This window comes from Prosopis cineraria, unplaced genomic scaffold (assembly GCF_029017545.1).
Source record: "Prosopis cineraria cultivar Desert tree isolate PC_DT_omini unplaced genomic scaffold, ASM2901754v1 PC7, whole genome shotgun sequence".
NCBI classification, from domain to species: domain Eukaryota; kingdom Viridiplantae; phylum Streptophyta; class Magnoliopsida; order Fabales; family Fabaceae; genus Prosopis; species Prosopis cineraria.
In genome coordinates, this window is record NW_026555338.1 from 36,048,622 (window position 1) to 36,071,049 (window position 22,428).

The 22,428-nt window shown below is 35.2% G+C and overlaps 3 protein-coding genes across 3 annotated transcripts; 2 read left to right on the forward strand and 1 right to left on the reverse strand.

Annotated features, from left to right (window-relative positions):
- Window positions 1-1,628: 1,628 nt before the first annotated feature.
- On the reverse strand, window positions 1,629-3,376 carry LOC129315070 (membrane metalloprotease ARASP, chloroplastic-like). The gene has a single exon (XM_054958586.1). It carries the CDS (start codon window positions 3,243-3,245, stop codon window positions 1,872-1,874), a length of 1,374 nt encoding a protein of 457 aa, XP_054814561.1. The 5' UTR covers window positions 3,246-3,376; the 3' UTR covers window positions 1,629-1,871.
- An 8,898-nt stretch (window positions 3,377-12,274) lies between these two features.
- LOC129316801 (glycine-rich cell wall structural protein 1-like) lies at window positions 12,275-12,994 on the forward strand. Its single transcript, XM_054961173.1, has one exon. The coding sequence runs from the start codon at window positions 12,275-12,277 to the stop codon at window positions 12,992-12,994; it is 720 nt and encodes a 239-aa protein (XP_054817148.1).
- Window positions 12,995-15,840: 2,846 nt separating this feature from the next.
- Window positions 15,841-17,906, forward strand: LOC129314860 (uncharacterized). Its single transcript, XM_054958344.1, has 2 exons — window positions 15,841-16,459; window positions 17,365-17,906. Exons 1-2 carry the CDS (start codon window positions 16,174-16,176, stop codon window positions 17,703-17,705), a joined length of 627 nt encoding a protein of 208 aa, XP_054814319.1. The 5' UTR covers window positions 15,841-16,173; the 3' UTR covers window positions 17,706-17,906.
- Window positions 17,907-22,428: the final 4,522 nt, after the last annotated feature.

Genomic DNA, 22,428 nt, shown 5'->3' on the forward strand with positions numbered 1-22,428 from the left:
TTCTGAGTGGTTTTTTTTTTTTTTAAAGCTTCAACTATTAGTGTGTGTAGTAATTTTTTTTGTATGATTAATAAAATTGACTTGCGTATTGGCCAAAAAAAAAAACAACTCTATTAATTTAGCAGCGGTCCACTATTGGACATCCCATAACACAAACACACACACAGATTCCACAAGTCATCTTGCTCCGGGACCTAGAGTCCCATCGGCCCAAGTTCATTAACAACTTTTTGGGCTACAAAATTAACGAAATCTGAATAACTGTCTAATTGTTGGTTTCCTGCATCGTACACATTGGAATTAATCAAAAATCAAATGAAACTGATCATCGCTACATGTTTTCGATTTCTAGTTTTCTACCCAAACTATTAGCATCAAATAGAAAAGCGCAGAAGAATTTTCTCAAAGAATTTCTTCTCTTTATGTACTGAGGAGCTGGGGCTTAAAATTGATTATGTTGCGTATTTCAAAGGGAAAACGCAAGGTAACCAAAACAAAAGCACCCAATTAAATGTATATTTAAGAGTCGAAAATGGCAACATTTGGAAGCCAGCAGGGTGATTTGGCAACCGTGTAAGAGGGAGCTAAACATTTCAGCAGCCAAACCCATAAAGAAAAATACGAATAAGAGTGAGAAGGATAAAAAAAAAAAAAAAACAATACAATGATAGACATAGAACAGAAATTTCTGAAGCTCAACATCTCTAGATTGTCATAAAGTAAATCACCAACCCTCCTCTGTTTCAATAATCCTTCAGTTTGGCTCTCATTCCTCCTGCTAAACAGTTGAAGCAGCAATGGCATCATTCCTCCTCAATTTTCTTCACTTTTGTTCTTTTAACAAATGAAGGAAACTGTGAAGAGGCCGTGTCTTTAAAAAAACCCCTCATCTCATTTTGTTGTCGGTTGAAGAAATAACACATTACACCCTTTAATTCTTGTTATAAAATATTTTTTATCGTTTCATATATTTTAACTTTTTTTATATCATAAAATATATATATATATATTTTTACTTTTACCCTTAACTTTAAATCATAACATAATGATATTAAATATATTCACATTAATTAATAAAAGATTAAATTGAAAAAAAGTGATTTAATTATTATAAAATGTCTTACATTTTGAATAAAAAAATATTTCTAAAAGGTATCCTATTGGAAGAAGCATGTCACAGCCAACGGCTCTTTTTGAAGAGAAGAATACTCCAAACCCCAAATATAATTAAACCGTGGCCCCAAAAATTCACAGCTGAGATATGCTAAAAACACGGGCAATGATTCTTTTCCCCCCCAACAAAAGATCATAAAGTATGAATTATAAAACAGATATATCATTTCACATATTATTTAACAATGGAACAAAAAATAACACAAAGATACGTGAAAGAAATTTATACAAGGGAGTACCATGATGCATTAAGGAAGCCCATGAACGGCAGAATGGAAGAAAGTAAATAATGAAATTTGCCTAGTACTATGAATGTTATAATGAAGCATCGCTAAATCATATTTTCAAAGACAGATTATCCATCAAAAGGTATCTAACAAAACATACGGGACTACAGACTGGATTATAAATAGCTAAGCAGTAGCTTCATGAATTGTATGGAAGAAGAGCAGAGAGAGAGAGAAGAATCCAATATATATCATAAACCAAACCAGTATTTGTAACTTGTGAATTTATATATGCTATCACAAAGACGATCTTGGTTAGAACAGTGAACAAGTAACAGGAACAACCCACTATGGCGTCCCAAAATAGATCATTTCTCCTCTTTGGATAAATCACAAGCTACCAAACCAGTCTAACAGCATCTTTGGATGAAACGTTTTTGGAAGCCCACAGACCATTAAACTTCCCACTAATCACAACATATCTTTGATGATATCAAGATTTAAGGTATCACGAACTATAAGAAATAGCCCCAGGAGTATGACAAGCATAATTCCTGATGACATGATCCGTTGCTCCACTTCCAGAGGGAGCTTTCTCCCACCCCTGGCTGCCTCAATAAGGATCAAAGCCAGGGTACCACCATCTAAAGCAGGTAAAGGCAGCAGATTTATAACGGCCAGGTTAAGATTGAGTATCGCAGCAAACTGATAGAGACCATCAATGTTGGACCTTGCAACTTCAGCCCCAACAGCAATAATAGCTACAGGACCAGAAACCTTGCTAGCCGTCTGCGAGAAGTTTAGAAATGTCTGCTTTAACCCATCCAGGACATTAGAAGCCAGACCCCAAAATTCTTTTCGTGTAAAGTTCATGGCCTCCAAGAGATTTTTTGGTATAACTTTTTCTATCTTCACATTTGGAGATAACTGCACTCCAATTTTACCAGTTCCATCGTAATTTTCATCTGGCGTGACTCCTATCTCAAGGTTCTGTTCTCCCCTTTTAACCCTGAGCAAAACGTATCTTTTAGGGCTCTTCTTGATGACATCAACAACCTCACTAACAGAATTAGGGCCGGGTTTAGGTAAATCATTCCCATTAACCTCGAGAATGACATCACCAGGGAGCAAGCCGTCTCGAGAAGCAGCTGAAAAGGCCCGAACCTCGGGTACAGCCACACCAGGATAGACCTCTTGCACGGGCAAACCAACGGACAGGACTTGAACAAAGATAATAACGAATGCGAAAATTGTATTAGCAACAACACCAGCTGAAACTACAATGACTCTATCCAATATTGGCCTGTTCTTCAGCAAATTTTCATCATCAACCGGAATATTGCTGTCGGGATCATTATCAGGGAACCCCACAAAACCACCAAGAGGAAAAGCTCTAATAGAGTATTCTACATTTTTTGAATTGAATTTAGCTAAAATAGGACCAAACCCAATTGCAAATTTACTTACATGGATGCCTTGAAGATAGGCAGCAAGGAAGTGACCGCTCTCGTGAACAATAATAATCGCTGTCAAAACAGCAGCCGCCTCCAGAACAGACTGAGGACCCTCGAAATTCCCATAATCAAAGCCAGCGACAGCCCAAGTTCTAAAATCCACCTTATTTCCATGCGTACACCTACTCTTGTCAAACAAAAAGCGCTTCTTGCAAGCGAAATTAGTGTGTGGCGAAGCAAACGAGTAGCATACAGAAGAGCGGGAAGAATGAGGTTTTGGAAAGTGGATATTGAGCTTGAAAGAAGGTTCAGAGATGGGGGATTTGGAGTTGGCTAATCTAATGATGGAAGTGGAGTTGGAGGGAGGGGAGGAGGAAAGGTTTATAACCATGGCTTCTGAGACAAGAGGGGGGCGAGGAGGGAAGAGGAGATGGCATGGAAAGTGGGATTGGATAATACGTTACTTTTTTTTTTTTTTTTTCCAATTTTTGGGACCTGTGGAGGAGAAGGGAGCGACTCATCTCCCTCTCTTGTTTTCCACAATATTAACGCCTTTTTCATCCACAAAAGCCAACCCAAAGTCGTAACTCGTAATCCCACGTAACAAGCGGCTCTTTGGTCTCAAACCATTGGATCGTGTTTAATCCCCTTCGGTATCCCATAATGACCCATATTAGGAAAACTCAACCAAAAAGGAAAGGAAAGAAAAAGAAAGAAAGAAAGAAAGAAAATGGGGATTGTTCGAAGAAGGCATTTTTCCGTACAACAACGCGAGGCCAGACTTTATGCAAAAAAAAAAAAAATGCAACAAAAATATTATTATTCCTAAATTATATTCCTTCAATTTAAATTATGAGATATTTTTAAATAAAATCTTACATTCTAATAAAATTTATTAAATACACTTTAAAAATTATTTTTTAAGATAAAAATATAAATTTTTAAAATATATTTCATTCAATACTCCATTAATAAAAGAATATTAAAAAAGATAATATATAAAAAGATAATATTAAAAAAGTATCATTAATAAAATTTTATTTTTATCAAAATATCTTATATTTTAAGATGTTGAATCTTTTTAAAAGTATTTTATAATTTGAGATGGATAGAATATTAAGAAGTTAGCTTGGTAAATGAATTACAAATATGAATGAAAATTCTTGAAAAATATACAAGCTTAATATTTGTGGTTTTTTTTTTGAAGTCGTAATTAAGATACAACGTTTAATCTTTCCCTTTTTCTGGCCGGCAATGTTAACCTTACCTTGGGGGATGGATTCATTTTCTCCTGTATTTGATATGATAATATTACTCAAAAAATTATCTTCTTTATACCCCGCTCCCTCCCTTCACGCATCATTGCAAATTGCGCGAAAAAGACCCAAGCAAAAGTGGTTGTGATTAATGGGATTAAGTATTTTAGGGAGGCTATTTTTGATTCTATCTAGAGTCAAGACAAAAGGTCAGAATCGCGAGGAATATTAGTGGGAATCATCAACTAATTGTAGAAAAATGGTTTTCTGGAAATGAAACGCATGCCATTACCGCATGGATTGACAGATACCAAAAGTGTTAAGTTTCGGTTTCAACTTTTAACTTGTCATGTGAATCTACGGGGTTATACTGTTTTTCCATATATATTCCCCAGAACGAAGCAAGGAACGCAATCATGAATCATGTGATTAGGGTTTCTCCGGCCACGTAGCTTCTCATCATTTGCTAGCTCTTCCTGAATGCTGAAATCACACCCTCCTCAGATTTTTTTCACCGTTTTTGCATGCAAATAACTGACGAAAACAAAAATCATGGGAGAAGATTTACCAGCAGGAAACATTAAATAATATACCTGCTGTTACCTATCTATACATGAGGACAGATCTGATGCAGGAGTAATAAAACAAGCCAACTGAAAGCACACACCTGACTCCTGACTTGTAGCTTCGAGTGTGCTTAATTGGGTAGCTCCTCAAGGATTCCCTTCATTACCTTGTAAAGATATAGAATTTAAGTATACAAACATGATCCGATAATTTTGAAATGAATTCCGACAATAATTCTGATGAATTAGCTAGTGTAGATGCGATTTTCTAGGAACATCATCCCGCAGTGTGCATGGTTATATATCTCAAACTGCTCTAGGACAATCGAATTAGAATATCTGGATCGTTAAATGGGCCTCTATTTCTCTGTCTTTGTACATCTTTTCTTTTGACATCCGTATCTTTAATGATAGATAAATTAAATAAGATAATTAAATGGTTGGTGCAAGCTGTGATGGCTAACATGATATGCCATTTTCACCCACTCCAACTGAGAGGCTGATCTAATTATATATTATCTTGATTTGTGTGTCTTTCTCATCATTGTGTGCTTGATTGTAAGGCTACGCAGTATACATGCGATCTCTAGCAAGATATAGCTCCGGAGCGTATCGATTGGGACATGTTGCAATAAGTAGTGGTTTGATTCAATTACCTCTCTTTTTTTCTCTCCGAAAAACAGTATATAAAGAAAATTATGTATATATTGCCCGCCGAAATAGAAGAGAGACGACAAAGGTACAAAAGACAGCTGATAAGAACACTAATGATAAGCATATTCAGTCTTGACATCCTTTTTATGCTTAATATATTTCTTTTGCCTAGTTTAATGTCTTCAGTGCTAGCTCACTCTTTTACCCTGGCTCATTCCAATAACTCCAAGATTTAGGTTTAATTTGGTTTTACCGGAGATCAAAATATATAGTATGGCCGTTACTAACATAGATATAACAATATAACTAAACTGCTTAAATCTATCCTCTTTTTTTTTTTTGGGTAAAAAAAACTACTTAAATAAATCTGTTATATGACTTTATAATTCGATCTACTAGGCACTAGCTGATCTATCTGGGGGAGGGGGGAAGAAAGGGGTGGATATATAGGCAAGCGCAAGAAAAATAACGTTCTATATATATACATGGGAAATAACAGAAAAGGAAAGAAAAGAGAAAGGAAAGAACAACAGATAGAGGAATGGATGACGGGGAAGAAGCCAAAACGGAAAGGAAAAGAGAGATGATCAATTAAGAGTAAAAATCAAACATGCCAGCAGGAGTGTTGAAATATGAGAGTTTGAGGGAAGAGAAGTGCAAGATGAGATATTGACGCGGCTCAATTAAACTACATGGCTTCCTTCTTCACATATAACCATGTCTTCAAATTGAGGCGCGCCAATACCTTTCATTCATGAATGCCTCCCTCTCCCCCATGATCACCACTGCTCTAAGCCACCTCTAGTGAAGCCAAAGCACCAACAGCCTTGAACAGAGAAAGAAAACGAGGGTGGTCATGATATATATGGAAGCCTTAAAGAGGATCATTTGGCTTTTAATGGGTATAGCAGCCAGCGTTTCTCTCCCTGAGATCTGCGCCAAGAAGCTGATAGAATAATCAAGCACTGCTTCTATGTGGTTATGTACGTATGCACTGTTCGACTGCCCTTTTTCCTCGTAGGGACCAGCTCTCCTTTTGCTTTCATTATATTGCTGAGTTTTGGTTTTTGGCTCCTTATTTTCAGTGCTAGCTCCACCATTTCTTTTCCTCATTCAACACTGTTTCCTATTTAATATACATATAGATAGGTTACCTAGTGGCATGGCATCCACCATGACTAATGATTAATGCTTCTCCCCGGATCCCTGTCCGAAACTGCCTTACAAATGACGACACTAAAATTTGGCTTCAGTTCAAATCAAATTAGAAGGCTCTTAATTTCCAGCAGTGTCTTGCTCATTTCAATTATTAAAAAAACTCAGATTCTGGGACAAATAATGAATTTTCTGATGACGTCAACATATTGTCACTGCATATATAATTGGACATAGACTAGGTGCCTATGGTAGGGAAGTAGTGTTGACGTCCACAGCGTCCAGTGCTTGATTAAGTAAAATGCCTGCTCTGTGTTTTTTAATTTAAATTGTCATGAAATGCACCCAATATTCTGGACCACTAAAATTGACATTGCATTCTAACTGTTGGGGAATGATGATATGCTAATATAAAGGTTTCTGAATTTATGATTGTCCTATACAGATACCAAAATAGATTAATTCTGGTACGCCCTCCTAGCTGATGAGGTTAGCCACGAGTTCCAAGAAATACCACTCTATTCATTTCAAGAAATTCTGGGTATTTCTCTGTATTCAAAAGAATGTGGAGTAGTCACGGATCAGCCAAGAATGTGGAGACCCGCGAATTGCTGAATTGTTTGTCACAAATCTCTTGGGCAAGAACCTACTCACCTAACTCTTAGAAATTAAACCCCCTTTCCCTCCCTTTTCTTTCTTTAAATTCGATCATGGATTCAGACATAAACACCTACAGATTCTTTTGATAGGTCAATCACCATCCGTCTCTTTCTGGTTTGACTTCCTTTGTGCCTGTCTTTCATTATTATTAATAGCAGATCCTCCAACCTGTTTTTTCTCGTCTTTGGATTCCATTACGTGATAACGAATGATGCTGGTTCTTCTTTTTTTTTTTTCTTTTTTTGGGGCCAGAACTGGTACTGCTCCTTAACTATACCTTCATCAAGTTGGATAAAATATTATATATATATATATATATAGGGATCATTGATCACTGATCCGAGAGTTTTTTTTTTCCTTTTATAATTGATGAGAGAGGAATTTACAAGGTAGCAATTAGCCTCACTATGCTGTTAATTTTCTCTTTCGCAATGGATTTTTTTTTTTAAATGAAAAGTGATTCATAGATGCCAAAAGGTTACAAATCAGAGAACAATAAAGTGGTCATTTCTTTGTCCTTCCTCCTCTTCTCTAGTGAAAGGTGAAGGATGGTTAAAAAAAATGACTATCCGAGGATAATATGTATGAAGGACAATAACAAAAGCTTGTCTAACATAATCTCTATTGACAAAATTAATATTCAAATTTGGTGTCTTTCAGGTCAGTAATGGAAGCAATCATCCCTACCGTCATAAAATAAGAGCATCTGGCTCTGCCCATTTACAAGGGCTTGATTCTATGTCCAAACATCACATGCCAGCAGATGTGGCCACCAGTGACCTGACCTCCTGAATGATGTCTTCAAAAGGATGGTTCTGAAAGGATTCCCTCAAAATCAAGTTTGTGGCATTGGTACAGTCAAATATAACATTCAACTTTTTGATTCCAAGCCTCCAGCATTACAATAAACCAGTAGTAATAACTTTGATCTCAGAAATAGTACGTGGCAGAGTTTTGACTTTTGCACTGTATCTAAGATCCATCTGTTGTCATGCTGTATGATGATTCCACCAAACAGCACTGCCCCTTCCTTGAAGTACTAAAGCATGCAATGGTTTTTTTTTTTTTTAAACTAGTCAATAGCCAGCACTGATCATCTAAGGAACTAAAATTAATTTGTGAACAAACAAGTGAAAATTGAGCTAACTAGATAAAATACAATAACGCAAATTAAAGCTAAAGTTATGAGAGATATGTTATCATGATGGATTCTTTCTAACTAATTTGCATGAGAATAAATTGAAGGGAAGTGCTAACATATAGATTTGACACCAAGGAAGCCCAATTATTTGGGCTAAAATATTAACTTTAGCTCAAACTCCTCTAAATCTTCTAGAAATAAGAGAGTTATAAGAAGATCTAATCATCTTACATATCTTTTTGGAAAAGTGGAAGTGGAGGATAGGAGAAAATTACAATTAATGACCCTAAAAAGGAAAGGTAGGGTTAAAAAAAAAATTGTCACTTCACATCTATAAAAAGAAGACATAACACAGATAGGTCTCTTTAACCTTTCCAACTACTTTAACACTTGGTTTAACCAAACCATATACTTATTTTGACAAATTGGATGCAATTTCCTTACAATAGTAAATATCTAGTAGATAGCAACGAGCTTGTTGTGCCTAGCAGAGCAATAGCTCTTAGTGAGACAATAGCACTATCGCTCCAACATTTTTCTTTCAAGTTTTCTATCTTATATTTTTTTTGTAAGTTCTTTTATATTATTATCAATATCATTTCTATTCTTATTGTGCAATTCTTTTATTTTTCTCCATCTAAATCTTCACTTTCTTTACTTTTAAACATGCATTTAGGAAAATCGTGATAGAAGACTCGAGAACTCACCATTTTAAGACACGCCTTTCTAGCATACTTGTTCATCACAAACAGGACATTTTAGGAAATCCATGTGAGACCCAAACCTTGATTCTCTTTTGTTAAGATTATGACTCAAATCTTTATAATCCTTTATAATTATTTTTATATATTATCTTGGTATAAATCTATCATACCTTTATTTGATATTATGGGAGACATTTATTATTATTCAAAACAATATTTTTAACTGATAAGAAGCTTTATATATATATATATATATATATCTTATCTCTTCATCTTTTATAATAGAGACAATTATTGTAATTTTTATTTTTTACAGTAAAATTACTCGCTTGTTGCCCGTGAGTTTTTTGTCCCTCAAATTGGAGGTTTTCTCACATTAAATTTCTTGTATCATTTTTTATCACTTTTCTCTAACTTCTTTGTAATTTTTAAGTGTTTTATTCTGTTTACTTCCACTGATTATTTGTGCACTTCCTAATAACTTTCTTCGGTTTTCTTCTTAGTTCTTACACAAGTTATTTTAGGCAGTTCAAGGTCTCCCATATTTTTTAAGAACGGGTGATATTTCCACGTTTAGTGATCCACGTGCTTCGACGTTCAATTCGACCCCTGATCCCACCACAGCTCCTGGAACAAGGGGACGGCGGCCCAGGTACAATCGCTTTCACGCATACACTCTTTTAAAATAAGACATAAAAAATATTGAGCTGGTCCATCCAGCTCGAAGAACAAATAAAATTAAGAAAGTGATAATAAATATTAATATATTAGTAAAATTAATTGAGAGCTGTGTTAATATTCACGAGTTATGAGCTGCATTTCAATTTAGGCTCTATATGATGTATTAAAGATAAAAACTGAATTATAAAAATGGAGTGGATTTTAAAGATAGAAAACTTATTTGTAAGTAACCGATAAATTTTGAAACTCAAAGGATTTATGAACCAGGCTATGAAATTTTGAATAACTTATAACTAAACTTCAAAGATTTTCAACTGAGTATAGACATTTTGGTCGAAGTTGATTTTCATATCACAAGAACCAGGTCTTTTAGTGCTATTTTCAGAATTTTATTTCTTAAAATGTCATTGGTTTCCGTTCGCCAATTCTTCTTCTTCTTTTGTTTTAATAAGTTTTCTTGTTTGCCTTGCGAGATGTCATTTTACTTTCCTCCCCTCCACACTGTTGGTTTTTATGGGTAAAATAAAATGAGAAGAATTTTTTTATGGCAAACCTGTATCCACGTGCATTGTTGAGTTTGGCCCAAAGAGATGAAACACAAGTACGGCTGCGATGTGCGTTGGGTTGAGACTTGACAGTAACATTCTCCCCATTTTTGGGCACGCTTTACCTATGCTCAATGGATCCCGTCCACTGCCATCTCATGGTTTGCTTCGGCATTGTGCTGAATTTTGAACTTTTATTTATTTTAAAGACATGTTTGCTATATATTTTATACGCGATGATACTGATAATAGGGCGTAAGATTTTGAATCATCAAGTTGTAAGTGTTGAGAGCAGAGAATGTTGGGTGAATTATGGGCCCATGATAAGGGTGAATATAATTCAGCTTTTTGAGCGGAAGGTTATTATCATTGTCAAGTATTAAAACCAAGAAGCTAATTGGAAACTTTTGCGGAATTTTTTGGCCCCAGATTTAAATACCGTACAACCTGGCTAACCTCTCGAGCCCGTAACATCCCCTCAACTTCTCCAACTGGATCGTAACTACACCGTCAATCATTTATAAAAGCATCACACACGTGAAGTTAATCCTTCGGGTCAATGATCCTTTGACTTTCGGAGATTTTGTCTGATCTTCTCCAGAGACCGGTGCTTGAAGCGCTCACTTTTCTTAATTATTTTACATATACATTGCTGAAATTTATTTCTCCAGATTCCTAAGTTAGCAGGTAATGATCTATAATAAATAAATAGTGCAACTGATAGGAGCTCTCTTTAAGCCACATTTTTCAGTACTGTGATCAGATGTTACTTATTTTGGATTTGAATTCAATGACTGTAGTTAATATAGGCATTGAATGCATGTAATATTTAAATCGTTGAAATTTAAATTAGCAATTCTAAATTCATATCCCATTTAAGATTAATAAATGAGTGATTTTATATCTGAATTTTAATAATTCAAATGTTACAGGCACTCAATAACTGTACTAAGTATTAAGTACTAAGTGCAATGACTGCACTTAGTTTATGCTTTGAATGGTACTAGAATTTAATATTTTGTGTCTAGGTGCAGAAAACTGCCAATCCTTCTAAACCATTAATATTTTTGTTTCCCTGATTATTTTTGCAGCAAAATCTCTGCTGTTTAGGTATTCCTTAAACGATACATTCCTAAGGGTTGAGATGATTTTCAAACGAAGAAATTTGATGTGGATGAACCATTCCTTCTCGATACCGATTTATAAGCTATGCTGAAAAAAAAAGGTCAACAGGATAACAAGGTCCAATATATTGAGCCTACCACTTGCTCTGAATTAATTTTTTGGCATGCCCATTCAGAACTGTCTGCAGTTTAATTCCGCACAAGGTGTCAGTAAATGAATACTCATTGGCAGAGTAGACCAGCTCAAATTTGCTCAACACCATCCATCACTTTGTACAGAAGAGTTTTGAAGAATGCTTGCTTCTCTTGCATGCATACATCTCTGTCCAATTATAATTACTTTGGCTTTGACTTCTTATCTACTTGCTCCTCAACTTACAAAAAGATTGAGTTTGGGACATGTATTTTATTTTAACAAAGGCAAGCAACCACGAAAAATTGAGTAGCTTCTTACACAATCACCACTTTCATCGTTGACCTCATTCTTTCTCGAGGTTAACACACATACATATTCATGTCTGTGCATATAGGTTAAATGGCTGCACTATTCCTAAAATTTAAATGTAAATGTTGGTGACAACCAGAACATGCGTCCTTTTAAGATGATCTTAATTAGCACTGCATCTATAAACTATAGTTATTTTCTAACGTGCCATGCTAAATGCATAAGTGATTTGTGGTTAGATATGGTGAAGCGGAGGGCATTATCTACCATTGCACATAGATTGAAATTTCCTAGTTTCATTACATCATTAAATGTTAGGGCCACTCCCCAACGGTTCAAGACACATGCACCAATTAATGGCTAGCTGCTCAATGGAATAGTCATGGGGCCTAATGGACGAAGCCTATAAAAAGCATAAATTGATAGCAAGGAACTGCAAGCCCATGCACATCACTTGCTTTCTTTTTGATTCTTTCGTGTTAAGGAGACATGGCTGCTTCCCATCCAAAATGGCTTAGGGCGACTGTTCTCATTCTCTGCATTGTTCTTCAATTAAATTGGATCACTGTTGGAGACAAGAACAAACTTGAGGATGCTAGGTTCGGAGATGGTGATTGTCGATTTGGACGTGGACCACACTGTAGAGGTTGCTTTGGCCCGCATTGGCCTCACGATAGAGGAGGTGATCATCGTGGAGGAGTTGGAGGAAGAGGTAATTTTGGTGGCGGAGGAGGTGGGGGTCAAGGCGGAGGTTTCGGAGCTGGAGGCGGAGTTGGTGGTGGTCCCGGTGGTGGCTTTGGTGGTGGTACAGGACGTGGTGTTGGAGGTGGGTCGGGTCAAGGCGAAGGTTTTGGAGCTGGGGTAGGTGTAGGCAACGGAGCTAGAGGAGGCATTGGTGTTGGTGGAGGTGGGGGTGGAGGAAGCGGGGGTGGATTGGCTGATGGCTCAGGACATGGTGGAGGCTTCAGAGCAGGAGGTGGTATTGGTGGAGGTTCCGGAGGCATTGGTGGTGGAGGTGGTGGTAGTGGAGGAGGAGGAGGAGGCAGTGGCGGATTGGGTAGTGGTTCAGGACACGGTGGAGGCTTTGGAGCTGGAGGTGGTGTTGGTGGGGCTTTTGGAGGTGTAAGTGGCAGAAGTGGGGGGGGAGGAGGAGGAGGAGACGACGGGGGGTGGATTGGGTGTAGGTTCAGGGCATGGTGGAGGCTTTAGAGCAAGGGCAGTGTTAGCGAAGGCGCAAGGGGCATAGGGGGTTGTGGTAGTGGAGGTCTAGGGGGAGGGTCAGGTCACGAGGGTGGATTTGGTGGGGCGTAGGAAGTGAAGGGGGAGCAGGAGATGGTAGGGGAAGAGGTGTAGGAGGAGGGGGAGGATTTGTAATAGGAATTGGGATTGGGATTGAAATAGGGACCGGGGCTGGCGCCGGTGCTGGCACCGGTGACAGTGCAGGTGAAGATCCATATTAAACTTATTTATTTTCATCCACTGCATTTTTCATCTTTCTCTTCTCCTGTGTTTCAAAGTGTTGGTTGACTTTTATTTAGCAACTTCTAGCTAATTTTGAGACTCAATGTTGTTTAAGCCTCGAGAGTCCATGTTGTTATCATCACGATCTCCGTGCTTCTATCGTATTGTAATAATATATCCTCTATATAAATATTATGAAATTAAAATCAAAATCTTCAACACTTGAGGCTACCTTAAAAAAAATTCCCAATATATTATAATTTTAAAAATATTTCTATATATACTATAAGATTGAAACTTGATTTGAATCAGACCAAATTTCAATTTTTTTAACATAAAAGTATAAAACTCAGTCTCCATTAGATCGAGTTACTCCTTCTAGTTCTATTTATAAGGTAGAGAGAGAAGAATTTTTTTGATCATATTTATAAGTCATGTTATTAAAGTTTTATTATAAATTTTCTTTTTTATCCTCCATTGAATGTTGAAGAGAGAAAATATATTATTGAATTATGTATCTTTAGTAAGGGCAAAGTTAAAAGCTTATTAAATTTTAAGATAGAGTTAATAACTTTTAAATTTTTTTCATATTAATAAAACATGTTAGAAATAATTTATAAATAAAACTAGAGGAGTATGTACCTATAAATCTTTTTGTAAAAAATTGTTGTGACAGGCCTAGCAAGATACGTATATCATTGCTCCATTCTCCTGCCCCATTCCCCTTTCCCTTCACCTTGCGTTTCTTGTTGGGTGATGCATAAACATTGTTATTTTCTTTATCATGTGTGTTAGTATTTTATTAATTGTTTACAAATATTTATAAAAGTTGTTATTATTAATAATTTTAAAAAATTTTCATGCGACTGTTGAATTTTTTAAATAAAATAATGTGTCTGTTAAAGTATTTTATTTTCAAAGTATACATATTTAATAAGGACAAAATTAAAAGCTTATTAAAATTTTAGATAAAGTTATTGAGGTTAAATGTTTTTCCCCTATCCCATAAAGATATTAAAAGTGACTTATAAATAGAATAAAAAAAATACTCTCAATTGAGGGTGTAATTAATAATGTTCTCTAATTGAGATATCTTATTATTCGTTTACTATTATTTTCTAATTAGCTTATTAATTGAAGTTTTCATATGGTATTAAAAAAACATGTAAAGGCTTACGTGATGTAACTCCCATATCTTTTTCCTAATATAATATGACAACTTCTGCTAAAAAATAATTTAAAATAATAATAGGAGAATTTGTGGTAAAAAAGTTAAAGATTTTTTTTTTGCCAAAAAAATTAAAGATCAAGGAGATTAACTTTGAATTTTTAAAGATGAGGGGCTTCATCACATGTTTTAAAATTTAATAGAGTTTTGCATATTTTAACTTAATTGTAATAATAAAATTAATATCATATTATTTTATATATAAACATTCAAAGACACATGTTGCCCTCCCCCCCTCCCAAAAAAAAAAACCCAAACCAGATCCATCACACACCCACACAAGAAGAGGGGGGAAGGGCAACCTGCCATGAAAAAAAAGAATAATATGATAGTAAAAAATAAGGACTAGGCTTGACAAGTTAATATTTAAATTTATTTTTATAAGAATTTAGACTTAAAAATGACATTTTTTTAGGAAAAATGGGCTTTGAAGCCCCGGTCTAATAAATCATGAAAAAGACGCTCAAGTTAAAGTGATCCTTTTAAGCTTGTTTTATTTTTATCCCAAAAAAAATATCTTTTAATTTTTAAATTAAGTTAAATTTTAGAATATATATTTATACTTTGATATAAGGATTTCTATTATTTATTTTTAATTTTTGAACATTATCACTTATATTTTAAAAAAATATGAAATATTATAATTAAAAATTTAATTTTTAAAAATTAAAAAAAATAAAAATTAACCTATGGGCTCAACTCTAAACTTTTTAAATAACGGTTAGGTTAGCTTATGAGCTTAAATCCTTTAGAGTCAAGTCCATATGAGCCATGGTCGTCTGTTTCTTACCTTTAAACTATGGAATGCAATCTTCAATTAGGGTGTGGTAGCGATAGGCATAGCTTTTGCCTATCGTGCCTATCACATCAAATTTTTTTTAAAAAAATACAAGCATTAAGAGACCGACCTCAATATTTTTATGTTCTAAAAAATTTGAAACTTTGTCTGATTCAAAGTGAATTTGAGATTTATAATATTTAGAGAGGTATTTTTGAAAGTATAACATATTAGCAGATATTTTTTTCCGAACTACCGTGGTGAAATTGCCAACACTTGATTCTTGATATACGCATGAGATTTACACATGTCAATCCCAAATGCGTGCAATATATATATATAGATATATATAGATATAACTTGCATTCATAAAATGCTTGCAGTCAATGAAAAAAAAAAATCGTTTAGAAAATTTATGTTTTTTAAGGGAAAATTTGCGCGCTTGAAATATGTGTAAGTAGATTAATGGTAGTTTTCAAGTATACTAATTTATTATAGAAAGGCGGACAGTTAGGGAGTTGAGAAAGTCAAATGCATTTTGGAGCCTGGATAACGATTGTTATTTACCGAAAAAAGGAAATTGGAAAACGAGTGGACAGGCGAGTCTGCAGCTAAACTAAATGGTGAGGAAAAAAGCTCAAGGTTTGAAATCCAAATTAAAAATAAAACGAGAATGACTAATTGCTGTGGTGATGGAGTTCCATATTTGAACGAAGAGAGTTATTGATAAGATGTTGAAGACAGATCTTGATCATCGTAGAAGCAAGAACTTCTCTACATGCTAAGTAGCTGACCACATCTATTCCGCACGTAAAAGGAGAGACGACATAGCACAGCGGACAACACCGATTCAAAACAAGCCCCTCGCCTCGCTAATCCTTTTATTGGTCCTGGAGATCTAGGGTTACGCGGAAGAAGAAGATGCTGGTTCCAGTGTTTTCAGTGATAGCCGGGGAGATGACGGTGGTGTTGCTTCTGCTGTTCAAGACGCCGCTGAGGCAGGTGGTGATCATGAGCTTAGATCGGATGAAGCAAGGTCGAGGCCCTGTCATTGTGAAGACGGTGGACGGCACTCTCTTGGTGCTCTTTGCTTCAAGCATCTATAGCGTTGTCTCCATCCACCAGCGCAACAATAACGAATCTACCGCCGTCAACACCACCGATCAATTCCTCATGTATAAGCATTTGCTCGAAGCTTCTACTATCGGTGACTTCCCATCTCCCTCGTACTTCCTTTTCTCTCTAACCGTTCACACCACTCCTGTTTTGTCATATAACCATCTTTTTACTATTTGGGAATCTAATTAACTTTGTTCTAATAATTTCTTCCACCAAACCAAAGATGAGAAACGTGATGCCTTTTTGCATTCTTATCAAGTTAGTCCTTTTTTTCCCCATGATATCCAAGGCTGCATTGCCCGGTTTGGTACAGCTGTATTTATCTTCTTGGACTTATGGCCCATATTAAACGAAGTTTACAGTCAATCTGTGAGCATTTTATCCGTGTGCTGATTTGCACATGGGCCTTGCAAATAGTAACATTAAATAAAAATATTGTGCCATACGAGGTAATTTTTTTTTTCAGGGAATGCATTTAAAAAAAATTGCCGAGAGTATAGGAATTGGAGAAGATGACAAGGATATAATTATAATGTGACAAATAATTCATTGTGAATTTTTGGACATTAGATCATTCAGCTCACATGTGATTGATCATTTGAATTACGGAATGTGAGGAGATGCATAATTGCGAAAGTCTGACCAGAGAAAGGTGATACAAGTTTCTTATGTATCACAGTAATGCATTGCTGGAAGGGATTAAAACTTTCTTTAATTGTAGAGTTCTCTTTCTTATGGCGGAATTTGGTATTGCCTATCATTCATTGTTTTCAGGGTAGCTTGTTGTAAACTCCTCTCAAATTCTTTACACGTGATAAGATTATTTTTAATTCAATAAAATTGGTTCTAAGCCATTACCTTCTTTATTTATTCTTGCATATGCAATTTGCTCTTCTATAAGTATCCATCAAATCATGCACCGTACGTGTGTGTGTGTGTGTGTGTGTGTGTGTTGTGAATTTGATATTTTCACGTGTACTGTGGTGTGTTCAGGGTTTGCACTGTGCCTCTCTCTGATGATTGATAGATTCCATAATTACATAAGAGAGCTTCGGACGCTGAGGAACAGCATGGAGGCCGCAAAGAAGCAAATTCGAAGTTTCGAGGATGGTAAAAGCGTCGGCACGGAAGAGGAGAAACCATTGGTGGAAGAGGTAGCCATATTGAGGCCCAAAATTAAGCAACTGGAATCTGAATGTGAGGTTAAAGACGGCAAGGCTAAGGCTTTGGAAGTTGAAGTAGAGTCTCTTAAGAAACAGTCTGAGGGATTGCTCGTGGAATATAATAAACTCATGGCAGACAATCAGAATCTTCGGTCTCAGCTGGAGGCTTGATAACATCAAATTATACATTACAAACCAATTGATTTGTGCTTTTAATTTTATCAGATTTTGTCCTGTTGGCAAACATTTAGGTTTTCAAACCCAGAATGAGGAGGTCACAGCTGGAGCTATATTTATGTGTATAAAGATTTGAGACTGATTCTCTTCATGTTTTTAGTAAACTAAACTGGCCTTTTCTTTCTTTGATGAAAAGTGCAGCAGTGACACTAACCTTCCTCTTGAAATCTCATCAGTTATCAGTTACAACTTATCATTTTCTAACTGTCACACTCACATGATAACTACACTGATGCATACAACAGCTTGTAAACTGAAGCTGTACCTTAACACCTAAAAGATAATGATAACTTCTTGCTTTAACAGTCATCCCTGCCACACGAATTGCTATAAATAGAGCGCCCATTTACAAAACAAGCTCATCACTTGTCATTTGTAATGGCTCTTGCGTTTCAAAAACCAACCAAACTCACTTCCTTCTTGATATTGCTCCTGATAGCCTTAGCTCTAACCCATTAGGAAGGAAATTGTGAACATCAGAACCTAGTGTTCTTTCTGCAAGATGTGGCAATAGGACCTAACGCAACAGTAGCCACAGTGGCCAGCATAAGAGGGAAGGAATGGTCCTATAATACATTTGGAACCATTTAGGCAGTGGATGATCCAGTAACACTAGGTCCTAATAGGAACTCAACCTCGATTGGGAGGGCTCAAGGTTTGCTTGCTACGTGTGTTTTGGGTCTAACATAAATAGGATGATCTCAATCGTGTTCACCAATTTGCAATATAAAGGGAGCACCTTGTAGATTCAAGGTGTTAGTAGTCAAGTTGAGAATTACATGGAGGTGTCTGTGGCTTCAGAGACTGACAGATTTCGCTTTGCTAAGGGATTCGCTGTGCTAGATACTTTGTATTATGATCCCAATACTAAATACTCTATTGTTTGCTTGACCATTACTTTGCTTTATGCTTCTAATTATTAAATTTATGTGTCTTTTCAAACCCATCTTAGTCTTTATATTAATATGAAATGTAGATATATAACCAATTAAATCCTATCAGCAAAGGTTGCATCCTTACATTTGAATATGATCATGGTATTTGTCATTTCATTAGCTTAATTTTTTGTAGTTTCAAACTATGCTTTTTTTTGTTAACCTCAAAATGGTTTTGGCCCGTACTCAAGTAGGCTATGATATCATATGGGTTATAGTTGACAAATTGACAAAGTCTATTCATTTCTTAGCTATCCGTGCTGATTATTTTATGAAGAAATTTGCCAAAGCGTATAATTAAAAGATTATCAGGCTACACAAGGTACCAAAAGACATAATGTTGGATCGTGATTCAAGGTTTACATTAAACTTTTAGAGAGTGTTGCATCAGGCTATGGGTATGAAGTTAGAATTTAATACACATCACCCACAGACCAGTGGTCAGACTGAGAGAACCAATTAGACCTTGGAGGATATGCTTTGGGCTTATGCGATTGAGTGAGTTGGTAACTAGGATAAGCAGCTGCCTCTTGCAAAATTTCCTACAATAATAGCTTTCAGTTGAGTATTCAAATGGTTCCGTATGAGGCTTGCATAGAAGAAAGTGTTGATCACCTCTGTGTTAGACCAAGCCAAGTGAGAGAAGTATTTTAGATCTAGACTTGGTGAATTAGACAACTAAGAAGATAGAGATGATCAAACAGAAGTTACTCATTGCACAAAATAGGCAAAAGAGTTATGCAAATAAGAAGAAGAGACCATTAGAGTTTAAAGTTAGTGATCATGGTTTCTTGAAAGTTACCCCTATGACTGGAATTAGGAGATTTAGTCAAGCTAAGAAGTTGACTCCTCATTTCATTGTTCCTTTCAAATCTTATAGAAGATTTGGATGGTTGCCTATCAAATTGAACTTCCACCTTATCTTTTGAGTATACATGATATCTTTCATGTGTCATAACTAAAGAAGTAACAACCCAATCTATCTCACAGTATTGAACCTGGAGATGTTGAGCTACAAGAGAACTTAGCTTGCTAGCTTAACTAGAGCAGATTGTGGATGTGAAAGAGAAGTAATTGAGAAATAAGACAATTTTCCTTATAAAAGGTGGTTTGGAGAGGAATGACTCTTGGAGATACTACTTGAAAAAAATGAGGAGAAGATAAAGCAACAATATCCTCACCTTTTCTAATAAGTTTGTTTTATCCTTTTGAGGATAAAATTTTTAAAAGGAGGGAAGAGTTGAAATATCTCAAAATTTTTATTAAGAGCATTAAATAAAGTAATGAGTGATTAGGAATATTGCAATGTGAGATTGAGGTTTAAGATTGAGTTTAAGGTATAAATGGGGTTTTTGTTCAATTCTTTCCGCAAATGTCACAAAAAAAGGGATCACAGCAAACGGTTGAGCATCCCTGGAAATAAAGTATTCTCTTTATGAAAAACCATATGCAATTGTGTCCTTCTCTGAAGATAACCATTCTCGGTTAAACACCATTAGAAGTAGGTGTGCTTTTTGATCAAAACCATACATGGTTTTGATTTACATTGCATACAACCATCTATAATTTTAAACAAGGACAAACCTTTTTAAGTGGAGACAATCGCAAACAGTTGTGATTTATCGCATGCAAGATCATCCATAAGTTAAACATCATAAAAGCATTTTAAATAGCTAAAAAATAGAGAGAGAGAGAGGGAGAGAAGGATGAGATTAAGAGAGAGGCAATGGAGAACACCCCAAGGCTTTGCTAGGGCTTAAGTTTGTGAAGATTTGGGAACATTTTAGAGTTTACAATCACTTAGGGTAAGTTTCCCATACTCCTCTCTTCCTTTCTCTTATCTTTTAATAGGATTTTGAGGCTAGGGTTTGTTGTTTAGAAGAGATTTTTAGACTTTTAGATTATGAGTCTAAACCCATGGACTTATATAAAGTTAATGAGAGTTGTTTTAGTTATTCAAACTTAGGTTTAAGAATTTAACGCTCTATTTTGATTGCGTTCACATTTATGTTTGAAAATGACAATAAATATGGTGGTTGGAGTTGTTAGATATTAATAATGTTGATTTCTAAGTCAGTTAGGATTAGTTAAAGCTAATGGGAGTTATAAACTTTATGGGAATGATGGGATCCAAGGGCTAGGAGTTTTGACTATTTTAAGAGTTGAGATAGGGGTTGTGATGTGTGAAAATAATGATATTAATAATTATTGTATGATTAATTGTAGATTAATCATTTTTTGACATCATTAAAGCTCTATGAAGCTTTGGAAGTGTTTGGTATTAAGGGATAAATATTTAACTTCTCAAAAGTTTAAGGCAACATGAAAAAAATCTAGTTTTAGACATTTTTTAATTGATTATAGCTTTTTAATACTTATATTAAAACTATGTATATATTTGAAAATATGTAAAGTTACAAGTTAGAATGAGACTGAAGTATTACGTGATTTTGATGAAAAAGATTGCATGATTATATGAAAAATATGAATAAAGTTACATTAAGCATGATTATAAAAATATCTGATAGAAATGTGAAAGAGATGACACATAAGATGTAATAGTGTTAAGATTGTAAGGTGTAATGGGATGGTTATGAGACATATATGCCTAATGATGTAAAGTTCATAAGATTATTGTTGAGCATGTCGAGATTGAATCATTGAGTATGTTGATTAAGATTATTGCATGCTATATGTGTCAAGCATGACTTTATTACATGATCATGATTAGTAGGAGATTACTTAAGGAGAGTAGTAGTTATAAATCCATGTGGTAAGGCTGCTATTGGAACTTGATGGCTTGCCATTTATGTCCCACTTGTTAATGAGGGACTATCCCACCTACTAAGAGGGACTTGAACTTTACTATCTTCACTTATTTATGAAGAGACTAGATTAGAGTTATAATATCCCATGATTGTTAGTGTTAGACTAAATCATGGTCCAAAAGTAAGTGTAGTAGCATTAATTGGGTGGCTCCTCACAATTGGAGAGCTTGGGTAGTTTATTCATGAGGACAAACCTTTAATAATAGCTCACAATACTGAAGAATGGTATGCACTTAGTTAGCAATAATAAGTATATATATATAGGTATTCAATTATATGACAAAAATAAAAGTCTAAGAGTAATACAATGAAGCAGAGCTCACATACTCCTTGTCCTGACTAGCCTTCCCCTTGCCTCTAGCAACATTGTCACTCGTAAAATTGTAACTATAGGTGAGATAATACTGTAATCCATCAAGTTTGAAATAGCTCATCAAGTTACAGAGCCAACAATGGAGTGGAATCTAAGAGCCCATTTGGTTTACTTATTTTTTACATTCAAAAAGGACTTTTGAAGTTTCAAGAATGTAAAAGTTGTTTGGTTTCTTTAAATTATTTTCAAAGTTCATTTAAAAAGCACATCTAAAAAGCTCCAAAAGTCTATTCTTTAAACTTAACTATGGATAGCTTTTTTAAAGTACTTTCCATAATTTTATCATCAACTAATTCTCACTCTTTTATTTTTAATTAATCATTACCATAATCCAAACAACTTTCAATTTGCTAAACTAACTTTTAAAAAAATTATCCAAATATAAATTTCATTGTAATAACTAACTTTTGTCAAATTGACTTTTACTAAATAAACTTTCAACCAATGAACTTTTGACAAATTGAAAACCAAACCACACTAAGTCTGGGATTTGGATGGGTCATTATTGATAGTTTTGATCA

Excerpts from the sequence above, each read along its gene's own strand:
- LOC129315070 (XM_054958586.1), bottom strand. The coding sequence starts at position 3,245 with ATGGTTATAAACCTTTCCTCCTCCCCTCCCTCCAACTCCACTTCCATC.
- LOC129316801 (XM_054961173.1), top strand. The coding sequence starts at position 12,275 with ATGGCTGCTTCCCATCCAAAATGGCTTAGGGCGACTGTTCTCATTCTC.
- LOC129314860 (XM_054958344.1), top strand. The coding sequence starts at position 16,174 with ATGCTGGTTCCAGTGTTTTCAGTGATAGCCGGGGAGATGACGGTGGTG. Across the intron at positions 16,460-17,364 it reads GCTCGAAGCTTCTACTATCG|GGTTTGCACTGTGCCTCTCT; the intron begins GTGACTTCCCAT and ends TGGTGTGTTCAG.